This window comes from Phasianus colchicus, chromosome 1, assembly GCF_987193195.1.
Source record: "Phasianus colchicus chromosome 1, bPhaCol1.hap1.1, whole genome shotgun sequence".
NCBI lineage: Eukaryota > Metazoa > Chordata > Aves > Galliformes > Phasianidae > Phasianus > Phasianus colchicus.
In genome coordinates this window covers 156,350,953-156,376,292 of record NC_143436.1, presented here as the reverse complement: position 1 = coordinate 156,376,292, position 25,340 = coordinate 156,350,953, and the positions used below count along the sequence as shown (strand labels likewise).

Here is a 25,340-nt window from a genome sequence, read left to right as displayed (position 1 = left end):
TACTTTATACTAGGAAGGGTGACTACTGTGACATCAATGCTGTTCCTTATTACAGAATTCACAAACATTTCACAAATAAAAGACACATGGATCCCCCAACATGTTTTGCTCCACATTCACTATTCTTCAGGTTATTTAAAATGAGACAGAACTTCACAGCGTTCATTCTAGGTAAATGCCATTTTTCTCTGCTGACTACCCAGTCAACTCTTTATCAGTGTATTGTAGTCCTGCATATCTTTCAATATCCTGCATTTTTCTTTCATTCTCTGCAGTAACAAAGGTCCTGAGAATGACAGTGTTAAGATAGCCAAATGACTCCACCTGCAGCAGCCCAGGTAGGAGTGATATGATGCAAGCAGTGGGCACATGCATGCAGATCCAGAAGGCTGACCAGCATGGGACCACACCACAGGCAGGCAAGTGACCTTCATCTCAGAGCTATGTTGACCCATATAAATATACCCATTTTCACTGAGGCAACATAAACTATTTACTTGATCAGATATGGCTCTGCACAAAACCACTTCTACCATTCTCATCATAGCAAGGTTGCTCTGCAATGCACACAGACTGCAGGACAGATTTTTTTTCCACAGTATCAAAAACACTGAACTATCATCTCTGCCACTGCCAGAATTACTGAGGTGTAAACGTAAACACTGAAGTGCCTGACAGAGGTTCAGCACTGCTATCACAGTCAACACAAAGAGGAACTGAAGATTTAAATGACATCAACAAGTGACTTAACTGACAGCACCTGAATCATTCTAATGTTAACTGAGCAACAGGAATGCACCAGTATTAACTGAACTCCTGCATGAAGAGATCGTTTTCTAGAGCTCTTCTGTTATCTCTAGTTGCCACACGAAGAGGGAAAACTGCTCACCCATTCTCAGCTCAGATACTAGACTGAGATTCATGTTCAATTTGCATCTTCATTGCAGAGAAAGAGGATGTGGAGAGATGAAGAACCCAAGCACTGTCAGTACTTCACAACAAACTGTAAGCACTTTCCTACATCAATACCAGTAATTCTTTGTTTACCTTTCATTTGCAACTTTTGCCACCAAATTGTAGTGACACTGCTTTTACCCTTCTGAAGATGAAATGTATAGGCAAAGTCATGTTTTCCCAACAGCTAGGACAGGAAAAGATAATCCTCTTTTGTATCTTTAGTACTAACAGTAACGTAGTAACTGAAGTCTTTCTAAAATGGGAGTTCAAAACCCGCTGAAAATTCAATCACACAATCACAGAAGGGCTGAGGTCAGAAGGTACCTCTTGTGGCCATCTGGCCCAAACCTGGCTTCATCAGGGCCACTTGGAGAGGGTGCCCAGGTCCACATCTAGGCAGCTTTCAAAGATCTCCAAGGAGATTCCACAGCCTCTCTGGGCAGTCTGGGCCAGCGCTCCATCACTCACACAATGAAGAAGTGCTTCCTGATGACCTATTTCTACACAAGTTACTGGGAAAATGAATCCATTGCATTTCACACCAAAAGGGACATCCTGAGAAAACTTCTACATACTCTGTAGGCCCTCCTTAGGCACAGACTTCTAACAGTAAACTAAACTGAAACAGAAGTAGAGAGAAAAACAACCTTACCTGGGTAATAATCTTTTCCATTTGAGGTTGAGTCATATCTGGAATAGTGGTTTTAAGAAAATCAACAATATTCTCAAAACTCTCACATCCCATTATAGCTGTCTCTTGACTGCTAAGTAGACTCAGTGCTACTTTAAATATGACTTCTGTTCCTTGAAGAAAAATAATGTCTAAAAAAGAAAATAATTGAAATACCTTGAAAATGGGTGATTTTTTTTGTTTGTTTTATTATTTTATTTTAAAGCAAACATACTGCAGATTTATTCAGTTCAGAAGTGCAACCTGTCTTACTTCAGCATGAGGCTAAAACAGATAAAAGCATTTCCTATCATCTTGCAAATGACATGCTTTCTATGTCTACAATAGTTGTCTGCAATAAACGTTTCATTTCTACCTACTCAGCTACAGACTGTTAAACAACTGCTAATTGATTTTAAATGCACCTGTGACTGAAAAACAACTGGGAAGTGGATCACATCACAGCATATTGATGTTTTTGCTGTTTTCTACATACAGAAGCTAGTCACAGAATTGTTCTGAGTCGGAAGGGACCCTTAAAGGTCATCTAGTTCTACTCTCCTGCAATGAATAGGGACACATACAGCTACATCAGGTTGATCAGGTCCCTGTCCAGCCTGACCTTGAATACCTCCAGGGATGGTGCAATCACAACCTCTCTGGGCAACCTGTTCCACTGCCTCACCACCCTTATTATAAAAAAAACTTTTTCCTTATAACTAGTCTAAATCTCCCCTGTTCTAGTTTAAAACCATTTCCCCTTGTTCTATCTCAACAGACACCCTTCTATAGAGTCTGTCCTCTTCTTTCTTATAGCCACCCCCCCTTTAGAACACTGCCAGGCCGCTGTCAGGTCTCCCCAGTGGACCTTAATAGCCCTTAAAAACGATCATGAGATTTCCACTACCAACCATACCTTTCTCAAAATCCATCATAGCTATCACATTAGCTATAATTTATGCTTCAAACCTTTATTTTGAGGTAATTATATAATAATTGCATGGGTGTGAGGGGAACATCCAGGCCCTGCACAAGTCAGTTGAGACAGGCTGCACAGAAATTAGAAATCTGACTGCTAACTAAAAGCTCACTATCAGCAGCAGAACAGAGGCTACTGTGATGAACACAACACATGAGCAGTTCAGATAAGCCTCCTGTGCTCTTGGGCTTCATCACACTGCCAAGAGAAGGGCTATAATGCTGAACATCCCAGCCTCCAACAGTCATACAGTGAGGCCATCCCTGATCCTAGTCTGACACCATGGGGTAGCATCAGGACACCACTGAGGCAGTCATACTATTCAGACACAGTTTCCAAAACTTTCTCAAGTCTAGGATACACACATTTAACCAGTACAAGTACATTCTGTAAGCATATAATTTCTAATTGGTAGACATCAGCCATCTGTTATCAGTATGCGACAACTGCATGTAAGAAACACTGAAGAGGCAGGAATCCAAAGCACTAGGAAGTAAAACAGCATGTTGGCTTCTCAATTATGAAATAAAAACGTGCCTTGCTCAGCTCATTTGACAGAGTAATAAACTCTGACCTAAAAAATTAGCTTTCCAAATCAGATGCCCGCTGAAACTGGGGTAAAAAAAACCAACACAACAATCAAAAATCACCACGCTTTTGTCTTGAAAAATAGAATCAAAAAGAAAACACACAAAAATGCTTGAGCATCCAGGAATTTGATAATCCTACTGGAAAGGACATGAATCAGTAACACAAATACTACTGAAAAACAGAGAAATCAGTTGTTCACCCAAAGTGTAGTCAGAAAACATTTGCTGCAAAAATGAAAAAAACCCACAACTCTGGAATACAGAAATTAACATATCAAAACAAAGTAAGTAGAAAAAGAAAATCCTTGCAAAGCAAGTAAAAAAAAAAAAGAGAAAAAAACTACTAATAATAAAACATGAGACAGATACACATTCCTTAAGAAAATAGAAAAATGAAAATCAAATGGAAAGGTGTCTGTTTTAAGAGGAAGTATATATTTGTTGCACATTTGCACACACTGAGTTTTACACATGGAACAAAACAAAACAAAATAAAATGCTGTATTAGTAGGGATTTGATTAAGCTGGCAGTTCTTACCAACATTAAAAGAATATAAAATCAAGTACTTATGCTGACAGTGAAAATTACAAGGCATAACCAATATTTAAACTTCTGTAACATTATCTGAAGAGTATTGTGGAAAACTATAGGAGGCATACTAAGACAATTCAATATACATGAATACTTAAAGCATCCTTTAACTCTACATTAACTTGAATTTTTACTTATCAGAAGATTTTCAGATATACTTCCTTGAAAACCAATACATTCTTTTTCTTCTTCACCATGCTGAAGTTCAATCTGCAAGTTTCACGAGATAAACTTTTCTATAGATTTGACTAAACACTTGATGCACAAAATGCATTCACCACAAACTTTCTTCTGCTTACATTTCAGATCTGAAATCCTGACTAATAACAGAAGATATAATTAATTGCTCATGTCTGATGTTTCAAAGAATACATTTGATTTTCCTCTTCTAAATGGAGCTGACATCTCAGTATGAGGAGTATTGCTACTTGACACCCACAACAGTCACCCCAAACATCACTAGTATATAGAAAACTATTCCCTTTGAGTTTCAAAACACAATGGACAATGTCATTCTATTTATGATTGCAAGAGAATAATCATTCTTACCAAATACTCTGGCTACAAATCCCAATGGAAACTGAGATGCAAACAGCGTAAGAAACCACGGTGCAGCATAAAGACTAGGGCTGATTTCATTTTCTTCAAGATGATTATAGAGGTCTCTGTGGTAATCGTGAAGAAGCCTTGACAGCTGATACATCTGAATCTGGAGCGCATCAGGGGAGCAGGGGAAAGGGAAGTGGAAAAAGACTAATTCAGCTTTACCTTTCATATTTCACTCAAGAGATATTAACTCCAATATAGATGGCACTGTAAAATGAAGCTTAATTGCTGCTTAGGGCCTCAGCTGATATCTACCCATATCTAAACAACTCAGTCCTAATGAATTAAAAGCAACATAGTCATAAGTAACAATGAAAGTTTGAACCTCATCATTAAAGAAGTTTAATTTCACTTCAGATTCATAGACTTCAGATAAGAAGAGAACATACTGATCTAATTGGATCAACACACCAGAATTGCCATCTTGGATCAATTAAAGTAAAAGTAACGTAAAACCATCAACACATCAAAACTCTTAGTTACAGAATCAAACTACTTCTGGCTGAAATTACCCATTTCAGCTTTCATCCTTTGAAGCTTGGCCGTATTTTTGCTGCACTTAAGAATCCTTCTCTACAGACATCGCTTTGGACAGTTCTGTACCCACACAATACATTAGATGAGTCCATAGAGATGTACCAGGTAAGTATTTCCCAGCACACCTCCCTCATGTCACCACCAGTCCAGAGAAATTTAAGATATGATGCAAGAAAGTGCTGCTATATAACCTCTCAAAGGGTACAAAGCAAAGTTGTTAAAAGTTGCTATTCCATGCTAAAAATAGCACTCTGTGGCAAACTATTTCCTTGTGATTTTGATTTTGTACTGATTTTAGATTCCAGAGCAAGTTACTCATAAAAAGCAGAAAATAAGAAGCAGAAAGATATTTATTACTTGTTAGGTGCAATTCTGCTGTTACCAGTGTCTTGTGCTTAACGTGACACTATTCCTTGAGGAGAAAATGACTTAGTGGATCTAGCTGCTTTCCTACTTATAGCCATGATGACTATTCTCTATCACAAACTGACTGCACTTGAAACTATCAGTCAGTGTCCACAGATAGATTGCTTCTCATTCTAGCAAGTTTGCTATATTTGTGCATGCATTTGAATCCTTGCTTTAAATGGTAAGGATGCTAATTAAACACAGTCTGAATAGTGCCAATACAAAACACTTTCATGTGGGATTTTTTAAGTAATATCACAGAGGCAGTAAACCAGTTATAGAGTGGGACTGTTATGAAATAACAATCTAGATCACTGCTTTTCCCTGAATATTAAGAAGACAAGTCAAGTAAGAAGTTTTATCCTAAAGAAACATTCAACATTTTTCTTCATGTTGCATGTAAGCTTTCATGCATTCTGGTACTGTAATTGCAAAAGAATTTGCAAGTGTTCTAATCATACTAAAAAACAGAACAAAGGACAAGTTTTTAGTGAGATTCTTTAAGTCATCTTCAATAGTTTAGTTTGTTTTCAGCAGACTAAACTTGTACTTCTAACAACCTAAGAGCAAATGGTGTGGGAAGAGATGTCAAATCATCTGAAAGGCAAGCAGGGCTACATTCTCAAAATTAGAAAACTTTCTTCCTATAAGTTTCTGATGAAGAAAGTTTCAAACTTACACAAATCAAAAAGTGAAATCCTAAACATCTGGTCACTCTTGAAGCATCTTGAAGTCTACTACTGCAGCATAACATAAAAACATTAACAGGGCATCTCCTTAAGGAAAAAACAGTTTATGAAAGATTCCCTGTTTCTTTCCTAAGCAGACTTGAGTATCTGTAGATAGTTAGTAAAGATTAATATTGGAAAGTCACCTTGTTTCATTACTAAGCTACACAATTCATTATTTGTCTGTTTTTATTCTGAGTTGGGATTTGCAGCGGGAAGACGACAATGGGAAAAAAGGAGCAGTATGATGCCACATGAGAATGACCTACGGAGTACACAGACTGGCCACTGGGTGTCACTATTGACTTGACTTAGAAATTTTGTAACTCAAGTCTTTATGAATTCAAGAAAAACAAAATCAAATTTATCTTTAAACTCTGTCTGTACATATGCAAACAGAGAAAAGCAGACTTTCCAAACAGGAGAGCATGGGAACATATGGCAAGAAAAGACTGCAAGTTCCAGACTTTTTTGTTTGCAAATTTAGAGGCACAAATGGGTTTAACGGTAACATTTTCATGCACCTAATTATGTCCAAAACAGAGTTAAGAAGTTTCATAAGCCCCTGGAGAACATGAGCAACCTCAGAGAGCTCAGAACTCATTTAAAACTCTGTTTGCTTTAGGAGAGGGTCTGACTTACCTGTAGTGACATCATGTCTGGCCTGTACTGTTTACGAAAGCCAAGGTCATACATGAGGAACTTCAGCATTTCAAAAGCCTGTTCCTCGCTCATATGCAGAAGCAGCACTCCAGCTACAAAGCTTATACCTTGACAGTAACCCACTTCCTTGTCCAGCAAAGAGTATGCTTTCAGGAGATTAAAGAGCGATAGCTGTCCTGCTCCCAGCTGGGTAGAAAAGTAAGGATGTGTAGGGAATGTCCGTCCTGAGGTAAAGAGAGAGGAATAGTTCATATGCAATTCCTCTAAAAAACAAAACCGAAAAACAACAACAAACAAGCCAGATCCATTAGATAACAGCCTTCATCTCTTTCCACAGCCCTCTTCCTTTCACTTACATATGCAGGTTGATTTGAGTAAAAGCAATCCATATTTTACCACAGGCTTCAGATTGTATCCACTGAACTTATTTCATATTCTCTTTTCCTACAAACAACTTGCAGAAATGAATGCTCAATTCCTCTTTTCAGACGTAGAACAGTGTAGATAACGTAATCTAAGAAATGACCTGCTACATGGACACTAAGTGACACGTATTCTCACAGTACAGAAAACTGTGTTCATACAGCAGCATCCATCTCCAGCAACAGCTTTCATTAAAACTGGTGTATTTATTCTCACACACATGGAAAATATCAGAAAAATCTCCCAGACACCAACAGACATACCTAGATCTACAAGGATGGCATGCTGCTGAGCTGTCAGTTGTTTCAGAAGTTCTTTGTAAGAGACATCAGGAGGCTGCTGCTTGTTTGGCAGTCTGTGTCTGACTCGATGTTGCACAGCCAAAAATTGCCAAATTTCTCCTCGACGACTTTTTGGTACACCTGCAGATAGGTCAGAACACAAGAGGCTTAAGCCAGGGCATGACGTTTGTGCTGTAACATGCAAAAATTTGCTTTATGAAGTCTTGGCTTAACCAGCTCAGAGGATCCCTTACACCTTCAGAAGTTCTTCACTACATACTGCATTCTCTCAGCTCAGTCCCACTAACTAAACATTAACTACGAAGTTAATGTTCATAGTTACATTTCAAAGCAATTTCATTATGCAACTGAGGTACAGACATCACTTAGTTTGCCACCTCCGGGCTGTTAGCCTCCAGCAGGACAACTCCATCCAGAACAAGATAAAGAGCTACTTTTAGGACTATGACTACATATCCTAGAATCACAGAATGGCTTGGGTTGGAAGGAACCTCAAGGATTATCAAATTCCAATCTCCCAGCCACAGGCAGGGTTGCCAGCTGCTAGATCAAGTACTAGATCAGATTGCCCACGGCCCCATCCAACCTGGCCTTAAACACTTCCAGGAATGGGGCACCCACAACTTCCCTGTTCCAGCAGATCACCACTCTCTCAGTACAAAACTTCCTCCTGATGTCTAATCTAAATCTCCCCTCCTTTAATTTAAAACTATTCCCCCTTGTCCTATCACTATCTAACTGTATAAAAAGTTGATTCCCCTCCTATTTATAAATTCCTTTTAAATACGGAATACCACAACAAGGCCTGCAAACTTCTCTTTTCCAGGCTGAAGAAGCCCAGCTCCTTCAGCCTATCTTCGTGGCCCTCCTCTAAGACTCTCCCAAAGCTCCACATCTTTCAGACATAACACCACCTACTTTCAGTTTGATAGCCATAAAATGTGGAGATACGTGCAAAAAGAAGGCAGTTTTTTAAATGATTTTCTGCTACCAAATCCAGGGTACTGCTGGTGGATTTCCTCTGGTATAAAAAGGCAACAACAAAAAAGATCCTCAGACTTGCCATCCTATGTAAATACCTTCTTTCAAAATACCGTGAATATCTTCCATATCACATCGAATTTTGGCTCTGCAGTTAAGTAACTTCTTATCCCAAACATTTATGACATCTTTCTGACATGTACCAACTTCATCATAGTCCAGTTTGACTTTTCTTGATTGGAGCTCATCTCTGCTTGCTAGAGCACAGAGTATTTGAAAATAAATAAATAAATAAAAAGGAAAAAAAAAAAAAAAGAAGAAAAAAGAAAAAAAAAAAAAGAAGAAAAGAGAGAGAAAGAGGGAGAGAGAACATGGAAAAACTGTAACATCAGATAATTATACCAGACATAAAAAATCAAGTTGGATATGTCCATCTGATAATCTCACCAGAGATAAATACACTTTTTACAATCCATCAGTTAACAGTTGAGATGGAGCCAATCCTCTCTCATAAAGTGCTGCAGGTAGCAATTTAGCTTCTATTACTGGGTCTTGAACGTTAGTAATTCATGAAATACATGAAAACATTTTTTAAAGCGTGGGGCAAGAACAAAAACCTGCTCAACACACTGCACTGCAAAAACACCTTTGATGATCTTTTTCATTTATACCTAACAGTAGAATGGTTTTAGCATGGAAACATGAATGTTTATAACAGAGATTTAAGAAACAAGTTTGGCAAATCTTCTAAACTGAAGTCTGTCACACTGGCCCCAGTTTTCACACATCCTGTAAGAGGGTCTTCAGGGTTTCCTTGCACTGCTGCCTGGCATCATCAGGCTGACTAGAAGTGAACAAAATGAAGAATCTAACAAGAACCATAATGCAGAAAGATGCATCTGTACTTCATGCACAGAACATACCTTACTGTACACTCAACAATTTTACTGCATAACACTACCTATGGGCAAGATATTTTATCCAGAGAATTCCCTATTTCTGATGTAAATTACTCTGGTATTACTCTGAGACTTCATGGAGGAATAGGTTCCATTTGTATTACTGCGAAATTAACTGTGGTTGTTTTATTATACATTACATGCACACAGTAAAACGTTCTGTTTCTGTATACTACTGGCATCAAACTGGAGTAAAGATCTAAACGTGTCTTAATTTACAGAGGTAGGCTTAATTATCATTTGGCTGAACAGTATATTTCACAATATCATCTCTGAAAGCTGAAATCCAGTTTATCCCAAATTTGCTTTGATGGGTGCGCAGGTTTCACTCCTTGCAGGAGACTCCCTCCTCTGCACAGATAAATTCCTTCTCCCAACCATCACCTCTAAGTGAAAGCAAACTCTAACATCATTATACAATCTGTAAAGCAATGCAATCTGTTCCTTCACATAATCACCTTACACTGCATGCAACCAATGCTGATGAATCTGTAAGCTCACTGCACAGCTGATCAGAAGATTTAGATGATAAATCATTTCCAAAAGCTGTATGTCATGGTTTTATCATGTCTGCTTATCAGTATTCCACATCATAGCATCATGTAGTATGCTGATAGTTTAAGAGTTAATGCTCCAGTTCTGGGTACCTGTCCTAGAAGTGAAGAACTACATCTCCCAGAGGATTGCTTACTGTTCCATTACAGTTTCTGCACAGAGGGAAAGATAAAACTGTTCTCTTATCATGAGATGCTCTCTCTTTTCCCTACTGCTCGCCTAAGCATTACAGTAAGGCCTTTGGTTTTCAGACTCTCTCATTTTATTCATTAGCTTCAATTCTAATTATATTGTATTATAATGTGCTATCTTGCATTCCGATATCTTACTTAGTAAATTAGTTTCTTTCTCCTCAGATCACTGCCACCGTTTTGTTTTTAGACCCACTTCCCAACCCTTTTCCCCTTTTCCCTCTCCTGGAGCATGGGTCCATGGGTTCCCCCACCCCACTAGTCACAGAACCGGGCCAAACCAGCCTGTAAACCACTGACAGTATGCTACACCAATGAGATTCTATTTACTGAAGACTCCCAAGTGCACGTAGAGGCAACTATTCTGCAAGGCGCAATACTCTTCCATAAAAATCACTAATGTGGTCTCACCAAAAGAATCTGCAGTCTGACTGGGCCAATTTTAACACTACCCTATTACTCTATGATTTCATTTGAGAATGCTCATTCTTCTAAGCAGTACACAGTCTGTGACAGACTACCAGGAAAAGTAGCTTTTACCTGCTCAGAAAAAATAAAATAAAATACAAAAACCAACCAAGCTTGTGCAATTTGTAGAACTTACCTTCTGCAAAACAAAGAGATAATAGTATCCAAGTCTCCTCGACAGCAAAAATTAAAGGAAAAAAGGTTCTATTAACATTTTGTAAATAAAAATAAAAACAAACAAACAAAAAAACCCAGAACACTACTGAAAACCATTCTACATCAATTCTACTTTAAAACCAGTCACATACAGCTGAATAAATTCACAAGTAGGAACCTGGCTTCTAAGAGAAATGGAAAATTAAAAAAATAGACAATTCTCTAATAGAAAATTTTTGTTATCACATTTAATTCCTGAGATCTACTCTTAACTGTAGGTTAAGTTGCCAACCGCTGCCTGAACCTGTGTTTATTTTTGAGCACACAACAGTTCTGTCTATCTATCATTCACAAAATGGTTCATGTTGCAGCAGCCACAAGAAGGAAGCCTAGAGATAGGCATTAAAGCAGTTTACTTCTCACCCTCTGAAAATGAGATACGGAATTTGTGGGCTGGACTCACCGATCTCTAGAGGTCTCTTCTAGTCCCTACAATTCTGTGATTCTGTGAATTCTAGCTATGCAGAGCACATTATGAGGGGATCAGATTCACTACCAGTACTTATGATACTGCATACATGAACAGAGCTGCTTGGAGCGTAAACCAAGATGTCGGATAAGTAGATTGGTCCCAGTTTGGAGTCCTCACTGCTGACACTCACGGCATGTACTGACAGGACAAGGAGTAATATTTAAACTAAAAAGGGTGAGATTTAGATTGAATATAAGGAAGAAATTCTTCACAATGAGGATGGTGAGGCATTAGCACAGGCTGCCCAGAGAAGCTGTGGATGCCCCATCCCTGGACACGTTCAAGGCCAGGTTGGATGGGGCCCTGGGCAGCCTGATCTCATGGTCAGCAACCCTGCTCATGGCAGGGGAGTTGGAACTTGGTGATCCGTAAGGTCCCATCTAATCTAAACCATTCTATGATTCTGTGACACTCCTGTCTTCCCTATAAGCTATCAGGCAAGCAGAACTTCTTTTCTACAGAAGTATCAGAACAGAAATAAATTTCAGATGAATCCTTAAGGAACTGGACTTATTTTAACTGTTTTCAGCAACTCAGCTGTGTGGGGAAGGTATGGAAAAGAAGTGACCATCTGAAGCTCAGATTATCAGACGAATTAAGATGAAATTAGTCTCTACAGCAGGCATCCAAACTTCTGTACCCAACAGAAGAGTGATCACTTGCTAAAATAATAATAATTTGGGTGAAGTTAAAACAGACATCTCTCTAGATGATCCCTATGAATCTATGAGCTTCCACAGAAGTTTGTGCTAACACAGAGTGACAGCCAGTAGAGAGAGTACACAATAACATGCTACTTGCGTAGAAAATACTTTCATATACGTATCCTTGTCTTCTCAGTAAGGATCACTAAAAAAGGAAAAACAATTAACTGACCTTTAAAAGATCATGATGTCTGAAGAATCCAGCTATCATATATTGAGGTTACACACCATACAGATGAGGAAAGCAATTGCAGAGAGGACATTTGAAATTTTTAACTTGCATTGAAAGCTATTTGTTTCAGGAACTTTTTTTATTCTAGGACAGATTCTGCATCCAATTGTTCATTTGTGTAAGTCTTAACCAATCATAATAAAATATCTTTAAGGAACTGGACTTATTTTAACTGTTTTCAGCAACTCAGCTGTGTGGGGAAGATATGGAAAAGAAGTGACCATCTGAAACTCAGATTATCAGAGGAATTAAGATGAAATCAGTCTCTAATTAGTCAGGAGCTTTGACCATTAACAACAAGCATGGCCAACTTCAGATCTGTTTTTGACATACCTGAAGAGCCAGTTGCTCAAAAATCATATTTGGGTACAAATACTTATAAATTACCATTGTGATATGGTTAACAAGGGACAGAAAGTCTGGTCAGAAATGTCATGTGCTGCAAAGAACTGAAATGAGATATAGAGGGCAAGGTTTACTATACTTAATGTTCACATAGCATCCCTTTTCCTGACTCCACTTCACATTAGAATTCCAGGAGAAGTCAGCCAGATCATAGCAACTATTGTCCAATATGCACTAAAAGGGGGAAAAAAAACAAACAACCACCCATATCATTTTCTTTTACTAAACTGGCTTGGAGAGTTGGAAGGTGGACAGAGATCCCAATAAACTGACACAGGACCAGCACTGTTAACACAGAAGATACAGAAACACAATGTTTGAGGTACCTGACACCAGTACAACTTTCAGTGTTAGGCAGAAGAATCTGTAATAGCTTTACAGGTATTTTCTAAATAGCTAACCTTCCAGCTTCTGGTTCTCTTTTTCCATTCGAAGCAACAGAATTTGCTGATGGATGGCTTTTCTCCACAGACTTTGTAGTTCTTCTGAGTTTTTCTTCTCTCCAGTTTTATCTGTACCATCCTCATTCTGCAATATTAAAAGAAGAGGGTCTTCCTCCAAGGGTGGAGCAAGAGGGGATAGCGGTAACAATTCACTTCCGTCATGACTATCTGCAAAGAAACAGAAAGCTATTAGAGGGAACTTAGAGTGTTTGACATATCATGAAAAATTATGTCACAGCAGAACAAAAATAGCTGAGTTTCACGTTCAGCAGTGAGACATTGATTCCAAACAGAGTCATTTTTAAATAAAGCGTTAGGGTCACAGAGTAAATCAACAGATAAGTACAACTTCTCCCCAGTGAGGTTTTAGCAAGAACACTGCATCAAACTGTTCCCCCTTTTCCTTTCATATCTTTACATATTGCAGCTCACTGTAGTACTAACTATTCAGCAACAACTGCTTGAAAGTACACACAAACCTGGATGCTGCATCTTGGAAGCAGATTTGTTCATAGGTGAAGCTACCCGCAAGAATATTCTCTGCCGCCAGGAGATGCGGCGAGGTGTGAGTGTGGCCCCCGCTGCATTTAGAGATTCGCTGCTGCAGATGTTTGATGCTCTTTTCTTTCCCTCCCCATCACTGAAGGAAAAAGAAAAAAACAAAAAATAAAGAACAGGTGGGGTGATCAAAGCAAGTTACCTTTGGATTAAAAAAGAAAAAACAAATTGAAACAAACAAACAAAAAATCTGCCTACTGTACAACAAGAACTGCAGAAGCATTTGCTAGAAAGCTTTAGAAGGCAGAGTGCTGTGTGTGAGCTTCACCGTGAACACAGAAGTATCCAGCTTATAGCACAGTGCTGTTAAGTTTGTTCAACAATACCACTGGGAAGAATTCATAATATTCATACCGTGCTCAATCGGAAGAATAAAAGCTAAGTTTATTAAAAGCTAAGAAAACTTCAAGCAGGAGAAAAAAACGTGGTAATATTCAGCTGCTAAAACTTGCCTTGCCATACATCAGTCTTACATGTTTGTTCTGATGTAATACCCCTCAAAGCACAGATGTTGCTTGAACAGAGCACAGTGCTCCATTTAGTGCCATTTTAAATGGCAGTATTCTATTGAAGGCAATGTTGTGCCTTCCTCTTACCTGTGTTTCAGGAAGTAGATGCTCCACTAGCAGAAAGGGAGTCAAAAGTTCTCATGTTTTACTAGAATCTCCAGTCAAAGGAACAACTTTTGCAAAGGGAGGCTCAACTCCCACCACAGTGAAAAAATATCCTCTCCAATCACCAGGTAGAAACAGATTTACAATTTCATAGTAGCTTATGCTACTGAAAGAAGCAACGAGAGGCTGCAGAGAAGCTTTGTCAGAAGTTTATTTTAATAGGGTACTAAGCACAACTCTCTGCTTACTGTTGCCAGAGGTAAGGATATTTAGCTTTAACTTCCGTACTTGAACCATTTTCAGAAATATTTCAGTATTTTGCCCTTGCAGTAGTGAAGTAGGTACACAGATCTAATACAGCAGTGGATACACTGATCCTCTCCCACATATCCTTCCACACATTAGCAGTGTGAAACACTGGTAACTTCAACTCCTCTTACACACTCACCAACTGCTTTTTTTTCACTGAACATTCAATGAACACAGAAGTCACCTGAAAGAGCAGCACTCTGGGACAGAGAGGACATACCAACCTCCTATAAAATAATAAGTACTTCCATTTCTCAGCTTGTTATCTACTACAGACTAAACACAGTAGAGAGTACATATAATATATGGATTTGTATTTCCCCAAAGGTAAATCACTTTACTTGAAGGTGCCTACATTTGACAGAGTCCTTTGTTAAGTGGGCCTCAAGGTATCACTGTGGTTTGGAGTAGATAAGCTGAAGTCCCACAGACTGCAGTTACATTGAAGAATGGGTATGGTATCTCAGGGAAATCCACCATCCCCGAAGGAGAAAACAGCTGTATCAACACACCAGCAGCTGTACTCAGACCTTCATCCTGCGAAGAACTAACATGTTACAGAACAACGCCCATAAAAATGATGAAAAAAAATAATGAAAAATAAAAAATTTCTCACTGACGGAGAAATAACTGTGTTCTCAAGTTCACTTGCCCACACTTAGTCAACCACCTCTGCTTTCCCCTAAAAACCACTACAGGCAATCAGCTCTGGATAACAGATAGCCCGAATTATTTGCCACTCCTGATGTACTTTCTACAGCGACAATCTTTCCAGGCTAATTCTTACATAATCCAGGAGGAACTATTCTTTGTCTTTGTGCTAGATAAATACATAAAGACTACAAAATACAAAATCCAGACTGCAAAATCAATTTTGAAACTGCTGTCTTTAAAAGTTATTTCAGCCCAGTGACTCCTGGAAATGTACTGAGTTGGATATAATAATCATAAGAATTCGTGCTTCTATGAATAACAAACAAAATTTCTACTCACTACTTCAAGTCTTACTTATCACGTTAGAATAGAAAAGTTATTACAGGGCTTACTAAGCAAAAGCTACACAAAAAGTAAGAGAAAACTCAATTTCTACTGCCACGTACAAAAATCTATGCTTGACTGATGCACTCCTAAATGGGCTGTCTTGGGAACAGCATCCAATTTACAGTAGTAAAATTTACAGGAAAGTCAGAATAAGTTGTTGGCTATTTTAGGCTATGGAACTAAGTTGTTTAAAGCTGTTTAAGACATTCAAATCCCAGAATTCACAGTAGGATGCATCAGTCATATGTGCTACCTCATGAAATGTGCAAATCATACAATTCCTAGGCCTTTCATTTCCTGTTAGATCACACCTACCAAAATTCCCCTGGCATTTCAAGAACTACTACTGACCACTTCCTCTTTCTCTGATGTGCAATCAGAGAACTCACCTTGTATTGAGTACAGGGCAAGGGCATCAGAGAAAAAGAAATTGGAGAAACAGAGAAAGAAATTGGAGAAACAGGAGCAAAACAGGAGCAAAATTTCCTTATTTGTATTTAGAAAGAAAGAAAAACAGAAGATCTGAAGGTGTGAAACAGTACAGAATAAAAGCAGAAAGAAACTGGAACAAAATGGTAATATCACCTACCATGTGATGAAATGGTTCAGAAGGTTGGTGCAAGAAACTAATGCGTTAACTCAATTACATATTTCCCAATTTGAAAACATGACTTGCACAGTGCTTATCCATAGACTTTCCTATCTCTCATGCCTAATTTTACTGACAAATCTGCAAGCTAAATGGGGGAAAGTCTAAAGAGTTTAACGCTCATGGATTAAAAAATACATTTCATTCTCCATTAGCCAATTAAAATGAGAGTTGGATTACCTCAGTCACTTACAACGTGGGGATTACTTGTTTAGCGTGTACATTTTTTACTATATTTGTAGTATTCACTTCACTAAAATGAGCCCTACTAGCTGGCAATGCTGAATTCACCCTCAACTACTGTAATTTTCTTATCATAGCAAGTTAGTTGTAGCTGTATCCAGAAAGAGCCATAACTAACAAGATGCCATTTTCACAAGAGGTTTTATACATTTCTCATGGAAATTGCTTTTGAAGATTTGAAGATCTCCTCAACTCACAGTTCAAAACACCATTACTGTGAAACCCCATACCTTTAGTAGCATGCACAGCCAAAATGACTAAGAGTAGTACCTCAGATATTTCATCTTGGCACTACCTGGCATTAAGTACGGTTTTTATCAACACCTACGTTCCCCAAATTCAGAACACTGTATTTAATAGATCTGGCTCCTCACGAAAACTGTTCCAGGATTAGTTCAGCTTGAACTAAGTTTGCTAACAGATGGGAGCACAGGAACAAAGTTGGACTGGTACTCAAAAAAAGTCAAGGCAGTCTGTAAGAGATTATTTTTTCACCATCTCTTGCACATCTCAATTAGCAGACATCAGTCTCTGTTATTTCTACTAACCCACTTGCCGCTTAGTCTAGTATTACTTCAGTCTAACAGGGAATGGAAAGTCTAGGTATCCAGTTTGCTTACATATCGACTATTATTAGACATATGGTGTACAACAGGTGATATTAAAAGCCTAGTTGTACAAGGATGTGATGACAATTTCTCCCCAAATTTCAAAAGCTTACACTGCTTCCTCCTTATTCATTTGCGCTTGAGTAGAAAGGTAGAGTCACTTAAAAAGCTATTCCATCTTCAAAGATGTGACACATTACTAAGACTGGTTTTGGAAAAACTTCTCAAGTAAATATGGGGATAATATAAACCAATAATAAGACAGGGAATCTAGGAAATTTACCATTTACTTTTTAAAAGCTGCGGACTTAAGCTGGTGAAGAGAATGGGCACTCGTTCTGCCATTAAAGCAACACAACCTTCCTGTAAGCATGTCTCATCTTATTGTACTTGCACACTAGTTTACTCTTCTGGAAAGACTTGAACTGCAATATCCTCCCACTATGTGTTTCATAATTGTCTCTATGTTATGTATTTCTGACTGTATGCTGTTCATGCTGTTACAGATAGGAGACCAGAAAAAGACATTATAAACGTCAGAAAAATAAAGCACAATGCAATGTGCTTAAAGAGAAGATATATATTTTGCATTTTGCTATTATGACCTGTATATTATTTAGAAATGACTAACTTAGACCATACCTTAAGCCCACATTTAGCAACTGCCACCCATTAATTGGTGTATTAATTAAATTTCTTTAAAGAACCAACAATAGCTGGGATATGTGGGGTGTGCTTGGTGTGTCTCTAACACTTGCTGTGCAAGGCCATCGCCATGACAACCAGTCAGAGGCCATTATCAGCAAGGTACAAGATCCCATGGCCTACCTTCTCTGTCAGAGTTTCAGCTATAAACTTATTTTTGACAAACTTGTTATTGCAAACTTAGTTGTTCACAACCTTGGGACGTTACATCTGCAAACCCAGCAGGCATAAAAAGGGTGCCTGAGGGGGGGATCCAGGTCATTGTTGCTGTTTGCTAGTTCGAGGTCGTCACCCCTGTATAAACACATTCACTCTACACCATCCCATCTCCAGCACTGTGAGCTGACACTGGAACTCCTTGAATGAGATCAGTGATCTCTTTTCTGTCCATCTTTCTGCCTTTCTTGTTCTTTCTTCAGTTCACTCTTAAAAGTCATTAAGTAACTGCAAGACCTCTTTCAGTTTTCTAAATGTCATATCACGTTAAAGTTGCTAAGTTGTCAAGTTGTTAAGTAATTGTGAGACATCTTGGTTCCTTAAGGTCGCACAGTTTATCTGCACAATTTAAGACTGATTCGAAGTGATAAGATGCCATCTTATAAAGTCGTTTAGTTTAGCCACACAGTAAGATAGATTTTATCATTATAGTGCCAATATTTTGGGGATAATTGATTATCAATATTTTGTGATAACTGTAGTATATAGATTCTCATTGAAATTGATGATTGTGTATGGATCTCTGCTTATCATTTTACCTTAATCAGACCAGGGCAGGGCTTTACAATTCTTTATAGCCTTTCCTAAAATGGAGATGACAAATTTATGTGAGCAAGTTTAATGAAGTAGCATTCCACAAAGTGAAAAAAATTTCATTAGACACTCCTGAAAACTTCCATACCCACCTCACAACTGAAACTCCCACATACCAGAGTCCTGACACATCCAAAAACAAGGTCTCATCAACATTTGTTTGTGTTTAAAGTGCAATCTACTGTTACTTTTTCAGGGAGAAATGGTCATGTGAACATATTCTACAACCCCAGAAGTTCCTGCTGGAAATGGACAGAAGACAACCACATAGAGATGAGGATGTTCAGTGCACAGAAATGAACAATAGCTGTCAGTGTACAGACTGGAATAGTCATTGACAGAAGAGAAATACAGGGGCGAGCAACTGACAAAAAAACATAATGAAGTATAGAACGACAGTTCCACCTTAATCACTACGGGCCTGCTTCAGAAGAATAATCCATAAGCCATTTTCTTAAGCACCATTCTGAAGGAGTGCCTATTCTTTACACTAAAAAATATGACTTCCATCCAGATTCACACCGATGTCAGAAAGTCCTTCTTATATCTTGGCTTCTTCCCCACTCATTTTTAATTGGAAGTCACTTGACAATTCTTCCTAGAAATATCACAGCTAGTATCACTCAGCTAACTTGACATTCCCCCTTCCCCAAATACATCCCATATTAGAACTGTACTCTTCTCACTTTGCTCTTTCTCTCAACAATTCTCAACAACTACAGCCACACATGCTGCTTTGCATTCATCAGAGAAAGCATCCAATTGGCGTAACACTCCTAAAAAACACTGCATTTCAAGCAACAAACCAATGCAGCTGATTTGCAACACCATGAAAGAAACAAAATGCAACTCCTAGATGTCAGCAGACAAGCCTCAGTTCTTAACAGGCTTTTTTTGCCCAAAAGCCTATTCATCAGTGCAAATCAGTGTCACATACTTAGGAAGTGTGTTAGAAATGCAGGAGCACAAGGCAGAGTAGGAAGGATCCCACATGTTGCATTGCACTGGGAATCCTGTTGTTAAGCCATTGGCAGTGAAGAACTAGGCAGGAGACAATGCTCTCACCTCTTGGAGAGGTCACTTTCTGAGTGCTGGAGCAACCTTCCTGAGCCCTGGTAAAAAGTTTTCAGGAAAGAAGGGGCAGAGAGAGAGGAAGGGAGACCAGGTGATGCAGATTCACTCTCACTGTGAAAGCGCTGAATCCCAACAATAGGACTGTGCAGGCAATAAGAGAACACAGCAGACATGTCAGCATGGAATCAGATACAACAGAATATCCAAATTAAAAACACTGGCCAAGTACCTCCTTTTGACATAAAGTAACTTTGTTTCCTGGAAAATGAAGCATATCAGCTGAACCACTGAAGTTTTTACACTGACACTGATTCTATTGTTATGTTTGATTTACTTCAAGAAACATTTTGATAGCATTGCATAGCAGGCAGAAAACCTTATTTTTTCAGCCTTATTATTCTCAAAAGGGAATTCAGAAAGATAGTCTCTGAAATACTCATAAAATAGCCTTAGAAATTGCCTCCAATAACCTGAATCACACTGTGGGTTCTGTCCTCCCCCGCTTCCTGCTTTCAGAAATAATTTTAGTGGACTGCTAGAACACACTACAAAGTAGATATTATTTAAATGCAATATTTTGGAAGGAATTTTTGACATTTTTGTTGAGTATTTTAATCAAAGACAACAGTCCTCCCACACAGTTAAACATTACTTAAAAAGAGGAAAAATGTACTGGGGAGACATTAAAATCAATTCAGTTTCTCTTATTTAACATTTTGATTAATCCTGAGTAAGAAAAGGGAGACTGAAAACCCCAACCCAGAGCCATGCTGTTACAAAGCAATTTGGACTGAAAACCTGCTGACAGTGCAAATTGATCATCGACTTCTTGAAAGTTATTACAAAGAAATGAAGTCAGCAAGTCCTTCAGGGTTTCCTGTTTGCATACAACATGAACAGTGAAGAAAAAAAGAAAAAAAAGAAGTTTGTCTCAGTAAAACAAAAAAAAACAACCTCATTATTTATCTCTTTAGAAACAAAGCATAACATGGCTATTTCAAGTCTTCCTTCATGCCTTGCATAAAAGTTTCTTACACTTGACCCCTTCCATTCTCTTCAAGAGAATAAAATTATTTGCTTTTCCCTACAAGCTGATGCAGCATTCTCACTGAAATTTTAATCTAGACAACAAGTAAGCAATAAGTGATTATTTAATATCATTTTTAGAAAGAGCCTTTGAAAAGCTTAAATTGCACCCATGCATTGCAACAGATAAACAGTCTGGAAAGAGCACAGAAAATACAGCCTGAATTATAGAATGGCTTCAGTTGGAAGGGTTTTAATGATCTTAATCTCATTCCAACCCCCTGCCACGGGCATGGCTGCCACCCACCAGATCAGACTGCCCAGGGCAGCCCCATCCAACCTGGCCTTGAACACTTCCAGAGATGGGAAAGTCACAGCTTCTTGTAAAGAGTCCATATTATAAAGGTTTTAGAGTTTTGCCTGGTGACTTGCTGATGAAGGTAAGCAGAATGGAGGTAGAGAAAGGTAAGCAAATCTGAGTAAGTCCACTGTGAACTATGGGGACCTCTCCTGACTAAGCGAAAGAACTCTGCTTGGCTCCTGAAGCAGAAAGATCCCACATGACATTAGCAGGAGAACTTCCAAATAGGGAGGGAAAGAAGTTACAGATGGAAACTCCTGCAGATGGCAAACAGCAAAATTGCATGCCTCACAGTTCAGAGGAGGCATTTAATCATTAAGTCTTTTAGTGGGATTCTTCAGTAGTTTTAATTCTGGACATACTTTCCAGGAGTATGGCTAATACAGCAACTAGCACTCAAAGCTGCCAGCACTTATCCCAGCATAAATCCTCAAGCTACAGCCTCTGCTGTTAGAAGTGTTGAGGATCTCTTCTCTGGAAGGCCTGCCTGCGGCACAGCCGAACGGCTCAAGCTCAAAGCTGGCAATAAGCAAGCACACAGATCGGCACCCAGTCTGGCTATCTATCCACTGGCTTGTTGCTTCCCCTGAGTCACTCATTTGGGGATCAGCCAGTTACTGCACCAAGCTATTCAGAGGTGGAGAAGACAAGCTGAAAGTAAAGGAATAAACCCAGAGCAGCACAGAAGCAGCTCACATCAGAAGCTGGTGTGCTGACACCGCAGATGGGACTTACCTCGTGGGCTCAATGCTGCTCTGCCGCAGCAGTGGGGAGCGGGCACTCAGGGACCGGCCATTCTGGAAGGTTATCCGCCGCCGGGAGCTGGAGGGAGGGTGGCTAAAGGTGTGCGCGCGTCTTCTGAACTGAGGGGAGTCTGAGTCCTCCTCAGGAAATGGCTGCCAGGCTGAGGACACCGGGGACGCTGGAGGAGTGGTCGGTGGAGAGTCACCCGGAGAAGCGTCCTGGAAGGAAGCGCTGGAGGAATGAGGCCTGCAGGAGCTTACCTAGTCCCACCAGCCACACACAGCATTGGGGCACCGGAGCCTCTCCACCCTCTTGGTCACAGCCTATTGTATGCTAATTATCACCCAAAACAGACATCCTTTGTTAAGTAATGCTGAGACCTCAGCGTCCTTCTTGGAGGAAAAAAAAAAACCAACAAAACAACCAATCAAAAACGGAAAGAGAAAAGAGGAATAAAAATTTATATACTATGCAAAATCATACTGATTATTCCAGGCCTCCTCTTAAAGGATCAGCATCCCAGCTACTGTGCTTGGGGCTCTTTCAGGAGAAAACAAGGACTGAAAAGACTGGGGAAACTGCTGTGAGGTATAGTTCCCTCGACATATCATGAGCATGCTTCCTGCACTGTCACAGCGATATCCTGGAAGAGAGCCTGTTATTACACAGCCAGTGTGTGAGTAATTGTGGCAGGAAAACCATAACAGAATCTCCATCTCCTGGGAAAAACGGCAACCAATCCCTGCATGAGGTCAGAGGAAGAAGATTGAAAACAGGAAATAAAATGAAAGTGAACAGCGTTCTGCCCATTTCCCCCCACAAAGCATCCCCAAGATGTTTTTAGGTCAGCATTTTAGCTTCCCTAAAAAGCAACTGTTACTTACAGAAAGGATTCCTCACCTTCAAAGCATTTCCTTACATTGAGATATGACCATTAACAATGGGTTCAGCAAAGCTGACCAAAAATTCCCTGCTTTTCGTAAAGCAAAGGAAACGTAGGAAAAATACCCCAAACACCACCAGTCTGGCAATCAAACAACAGATTAAAATTGAAGCTCCAAGACAACACATATGCCAGCTTTCCTACAACCTCCACCTCCCACTGGAAACTCTTATCTGAGTTTAGTAAATCGATGTGCTCTGTGCTACTTCATTCAAACTGAAGAAAAGAGGCATACTCATGCTTCATTACCACCCATGCATGAAAGCGTGTCCATTTGAACTAAGCTCCTTACGCACTTTGTCAGAAGCAAGGCTGTTACAGCGTTCAAAGCTGTCCACACTTCCCAAGCGGCCTCGCATTCTGTTGGCTCCCTGCAAGAAAAAAAGTGAATTTAGTCCAGGCTTTTTGCTTTTTCCAAAGATTAAGCAAAGATGGAAGCAGTTGCATAGGTGAGTATAGGACAGTTCAGGCACACAATATGTTTGATAGAAGACATCAGATAATAGGGCAAGTACTGGATTTTGCAAGCAGTTCTTTTCTTCCCCAAAGAGTTTTAACCAGATAGCTCTTGTCTGGAGCAACTGAATATTCATTCATGTGAGGCAGAGCATCTGAGCTGGCTTGGTCAGACTAAGAAAACCTGCAGACTTTTGTACAGCGCCCTGCAGTGCGCTATCGGATGCACTTGACATGCCATGATCTCAGAGAACTTATACCATATCTAGAGATCTCAGACAAATTAAGTCTGTCTGGGAAAAAGTAGAGAAAGCAATACAACTGGGTAAGTGCTCTTTGGCAGCAAATCCAACCAAATAAGGTTGGATATGAGCAATCCTTTTCAAAGGCACTGAGGTTAGCACTGAGGCAAAGCTGATAGAAACTGGCATTAACAGATCTTGGCCAAAGATGTTCAGAGTCATCTGGTTTCACAGAAGGAGATTACAGATCAGCAGTACTTTCTACTTCCTTCTACCTGCCTTCAACACCCTCAAAACATAGGCAACATTTAATGTTGGACATTACTGACTGCTGAAGTAAGTTGTTTCCACCACTTTAACAGGCAAAAAAACTCTCTGGGCTTTGGATAAAACACAGACAGGGCACAGTAGCCCTTCTTGGTATTTCTGTAACTTACAAGGGACGTTTTGTCAACATTAGCAATGTTTATTTAGCCAACTTTTCCCTGGTAAGGTTTATTTTCATTTTCAAGACTTAGAGTGCCCCTTAAGTACATCATCCCATTTAAGCTCATTACCAAAGAATGCTCTGTCTGAAAAGGATCTCTTCACTGACCCTCACAATAAAATAGGAGCAAAGGGTAACTTGGAAGTTTCTTATTAGATCTAAAAACATGCTTTTGGCACACTAAGAAAGGCTTTTTGATTCAGAAGAAACAACAACAGAAGTTAGTACAGCATGGGCTAGTAGAAATGTGTTCAGAAGGTCAAAAAGAGGTTGTATTTATTTTTTCTGAGATAACATGTTAGGAAACCACAGCCCGTTTTCAGTTCGAACCTTACAAAAACAAGATAATTCCAGCAAAACAAACAAGTGAAAAAGTGGCATTCCTTTGGGAGAAAGATGCCGGAACACAAAACCCAGCATGTTTCCCCATGGTGAGTGGTGAACAGCTACTCATTCAAGTAGCTTAAAATGTCATGATTCTATTTTTCCTAGCTATGAAGCTATTCACTTAAAAAGTCTTCTTAGATACCTGACCACCATATAATTATTTCTAATTTGCTAAGATTAAGGCTGCTTGAATCTCACCTCATATTTACTGACTTTTATTTATATATATATACACACACACACACAAATGTATGCGTTGTGTATATTTATTTATTTATTTAAATATGCAATAAGATGCTGAATGCCAATTTTATAACAACTGACTTTCTTTCCTACTCTCTTAGTTAATAATTACACTTTAAAATAAAGATGGTAAGTCATGTACAATTAGCATTCCATAACATTAATACCAAGTAACTGGTAGATGGCTTAAGGGAAAACAAATAAACAAAACAAGAATACACTATACTAATGGGTATTTGGTACCTAAATACCTTTAGGAATTAACTGTGATCTGTTAGACTTGTTATAATAGACTTATGAAGAGTAAGAACTGTAAAACAGCCATTATACAACACATGTAGACATGTATCACACACGGAATGCACACATATACTGTACAGAAACAATCATATACTCAGAGAATCATCAAATGTCCCCAGTTGGAAGGGACCCATAAGGATCATCAAGCCCAACCCCTGGTTTCACACAGGACAACCCAAAAATCAGTCCTTAAGGCTAACAGCATTGTCCAAACACTCCTTGAACTCTGGCAGTTTGAGCCCATGACCACTGCACTGGGAGCCTGTTTCAGCATCCCACCACCCACTGATTACTTGATTTAACCACATTAATAGTGGCTGAACTGCACTGTAGATTATTTTTCTAGTTCTTGCATTTGTGTGACCTTTAAAAGGATCTGCAATGATGAACCCCTCCATGCATCACAATTTACTGCAACACGATGCTGTTCCTGATCTCTAGCAGTTACAAGCAAAAGAT

General features: G+C 39.1%; 1 protein-coding gene across 1 annotated transcript in view; it reads right to left on the bottom strand.

Moving 5' to 3' along the window:
* TBC1D4 (TBC1 domain family member 4) overlaps window positions 1-25,340 on the bottom strand; it is a 103,354-nt gene that overhangs the window by 4,367 nt on the left and 73,647 nt on the right. The window contains exons 9-18 of the mRNA XM_031607519.2: window positions 23,063-23,137; window positions 21,815-22,041; window positions 19,684-19,833; window positions 13,561-13,721; window positions 13,040-13,249; window positions 8,535-8,693; window positions 7,417-7,575; window positions 6,710-6,954; window positions 4,338-4,497; window positions 1,610-1,779 (exon numbers count right to left, since the gene is read on the bottom strand). Coding sequence (XP_031463379.2) covers window positions 1,610-1,779; window positions 4,338-4,497; window positions 6,710-6,954; window positions 7,417-7,575; window positions 8,535-8,693; window positions 13,040-13,249; window positions 13,561-13,721; window positions 19,684-19,833; window positions 21,815-22,041; window positions 23,063-23,137 — 1,716 coding nt within the window. The remainder of the gene's footprint in view (window positions 1-1,609; window positions 1,780-4,337; window positions 4,498-6,709; window positions 6,955-7,416; window positions 7,576-8,534; window positions 8,694-13,039; window positions 13,250-13,560; window positions 13,722-19,683; window positions 19,834-21,814; window positions 22,042-23,062; window positions 23,138-25,340) is intronic.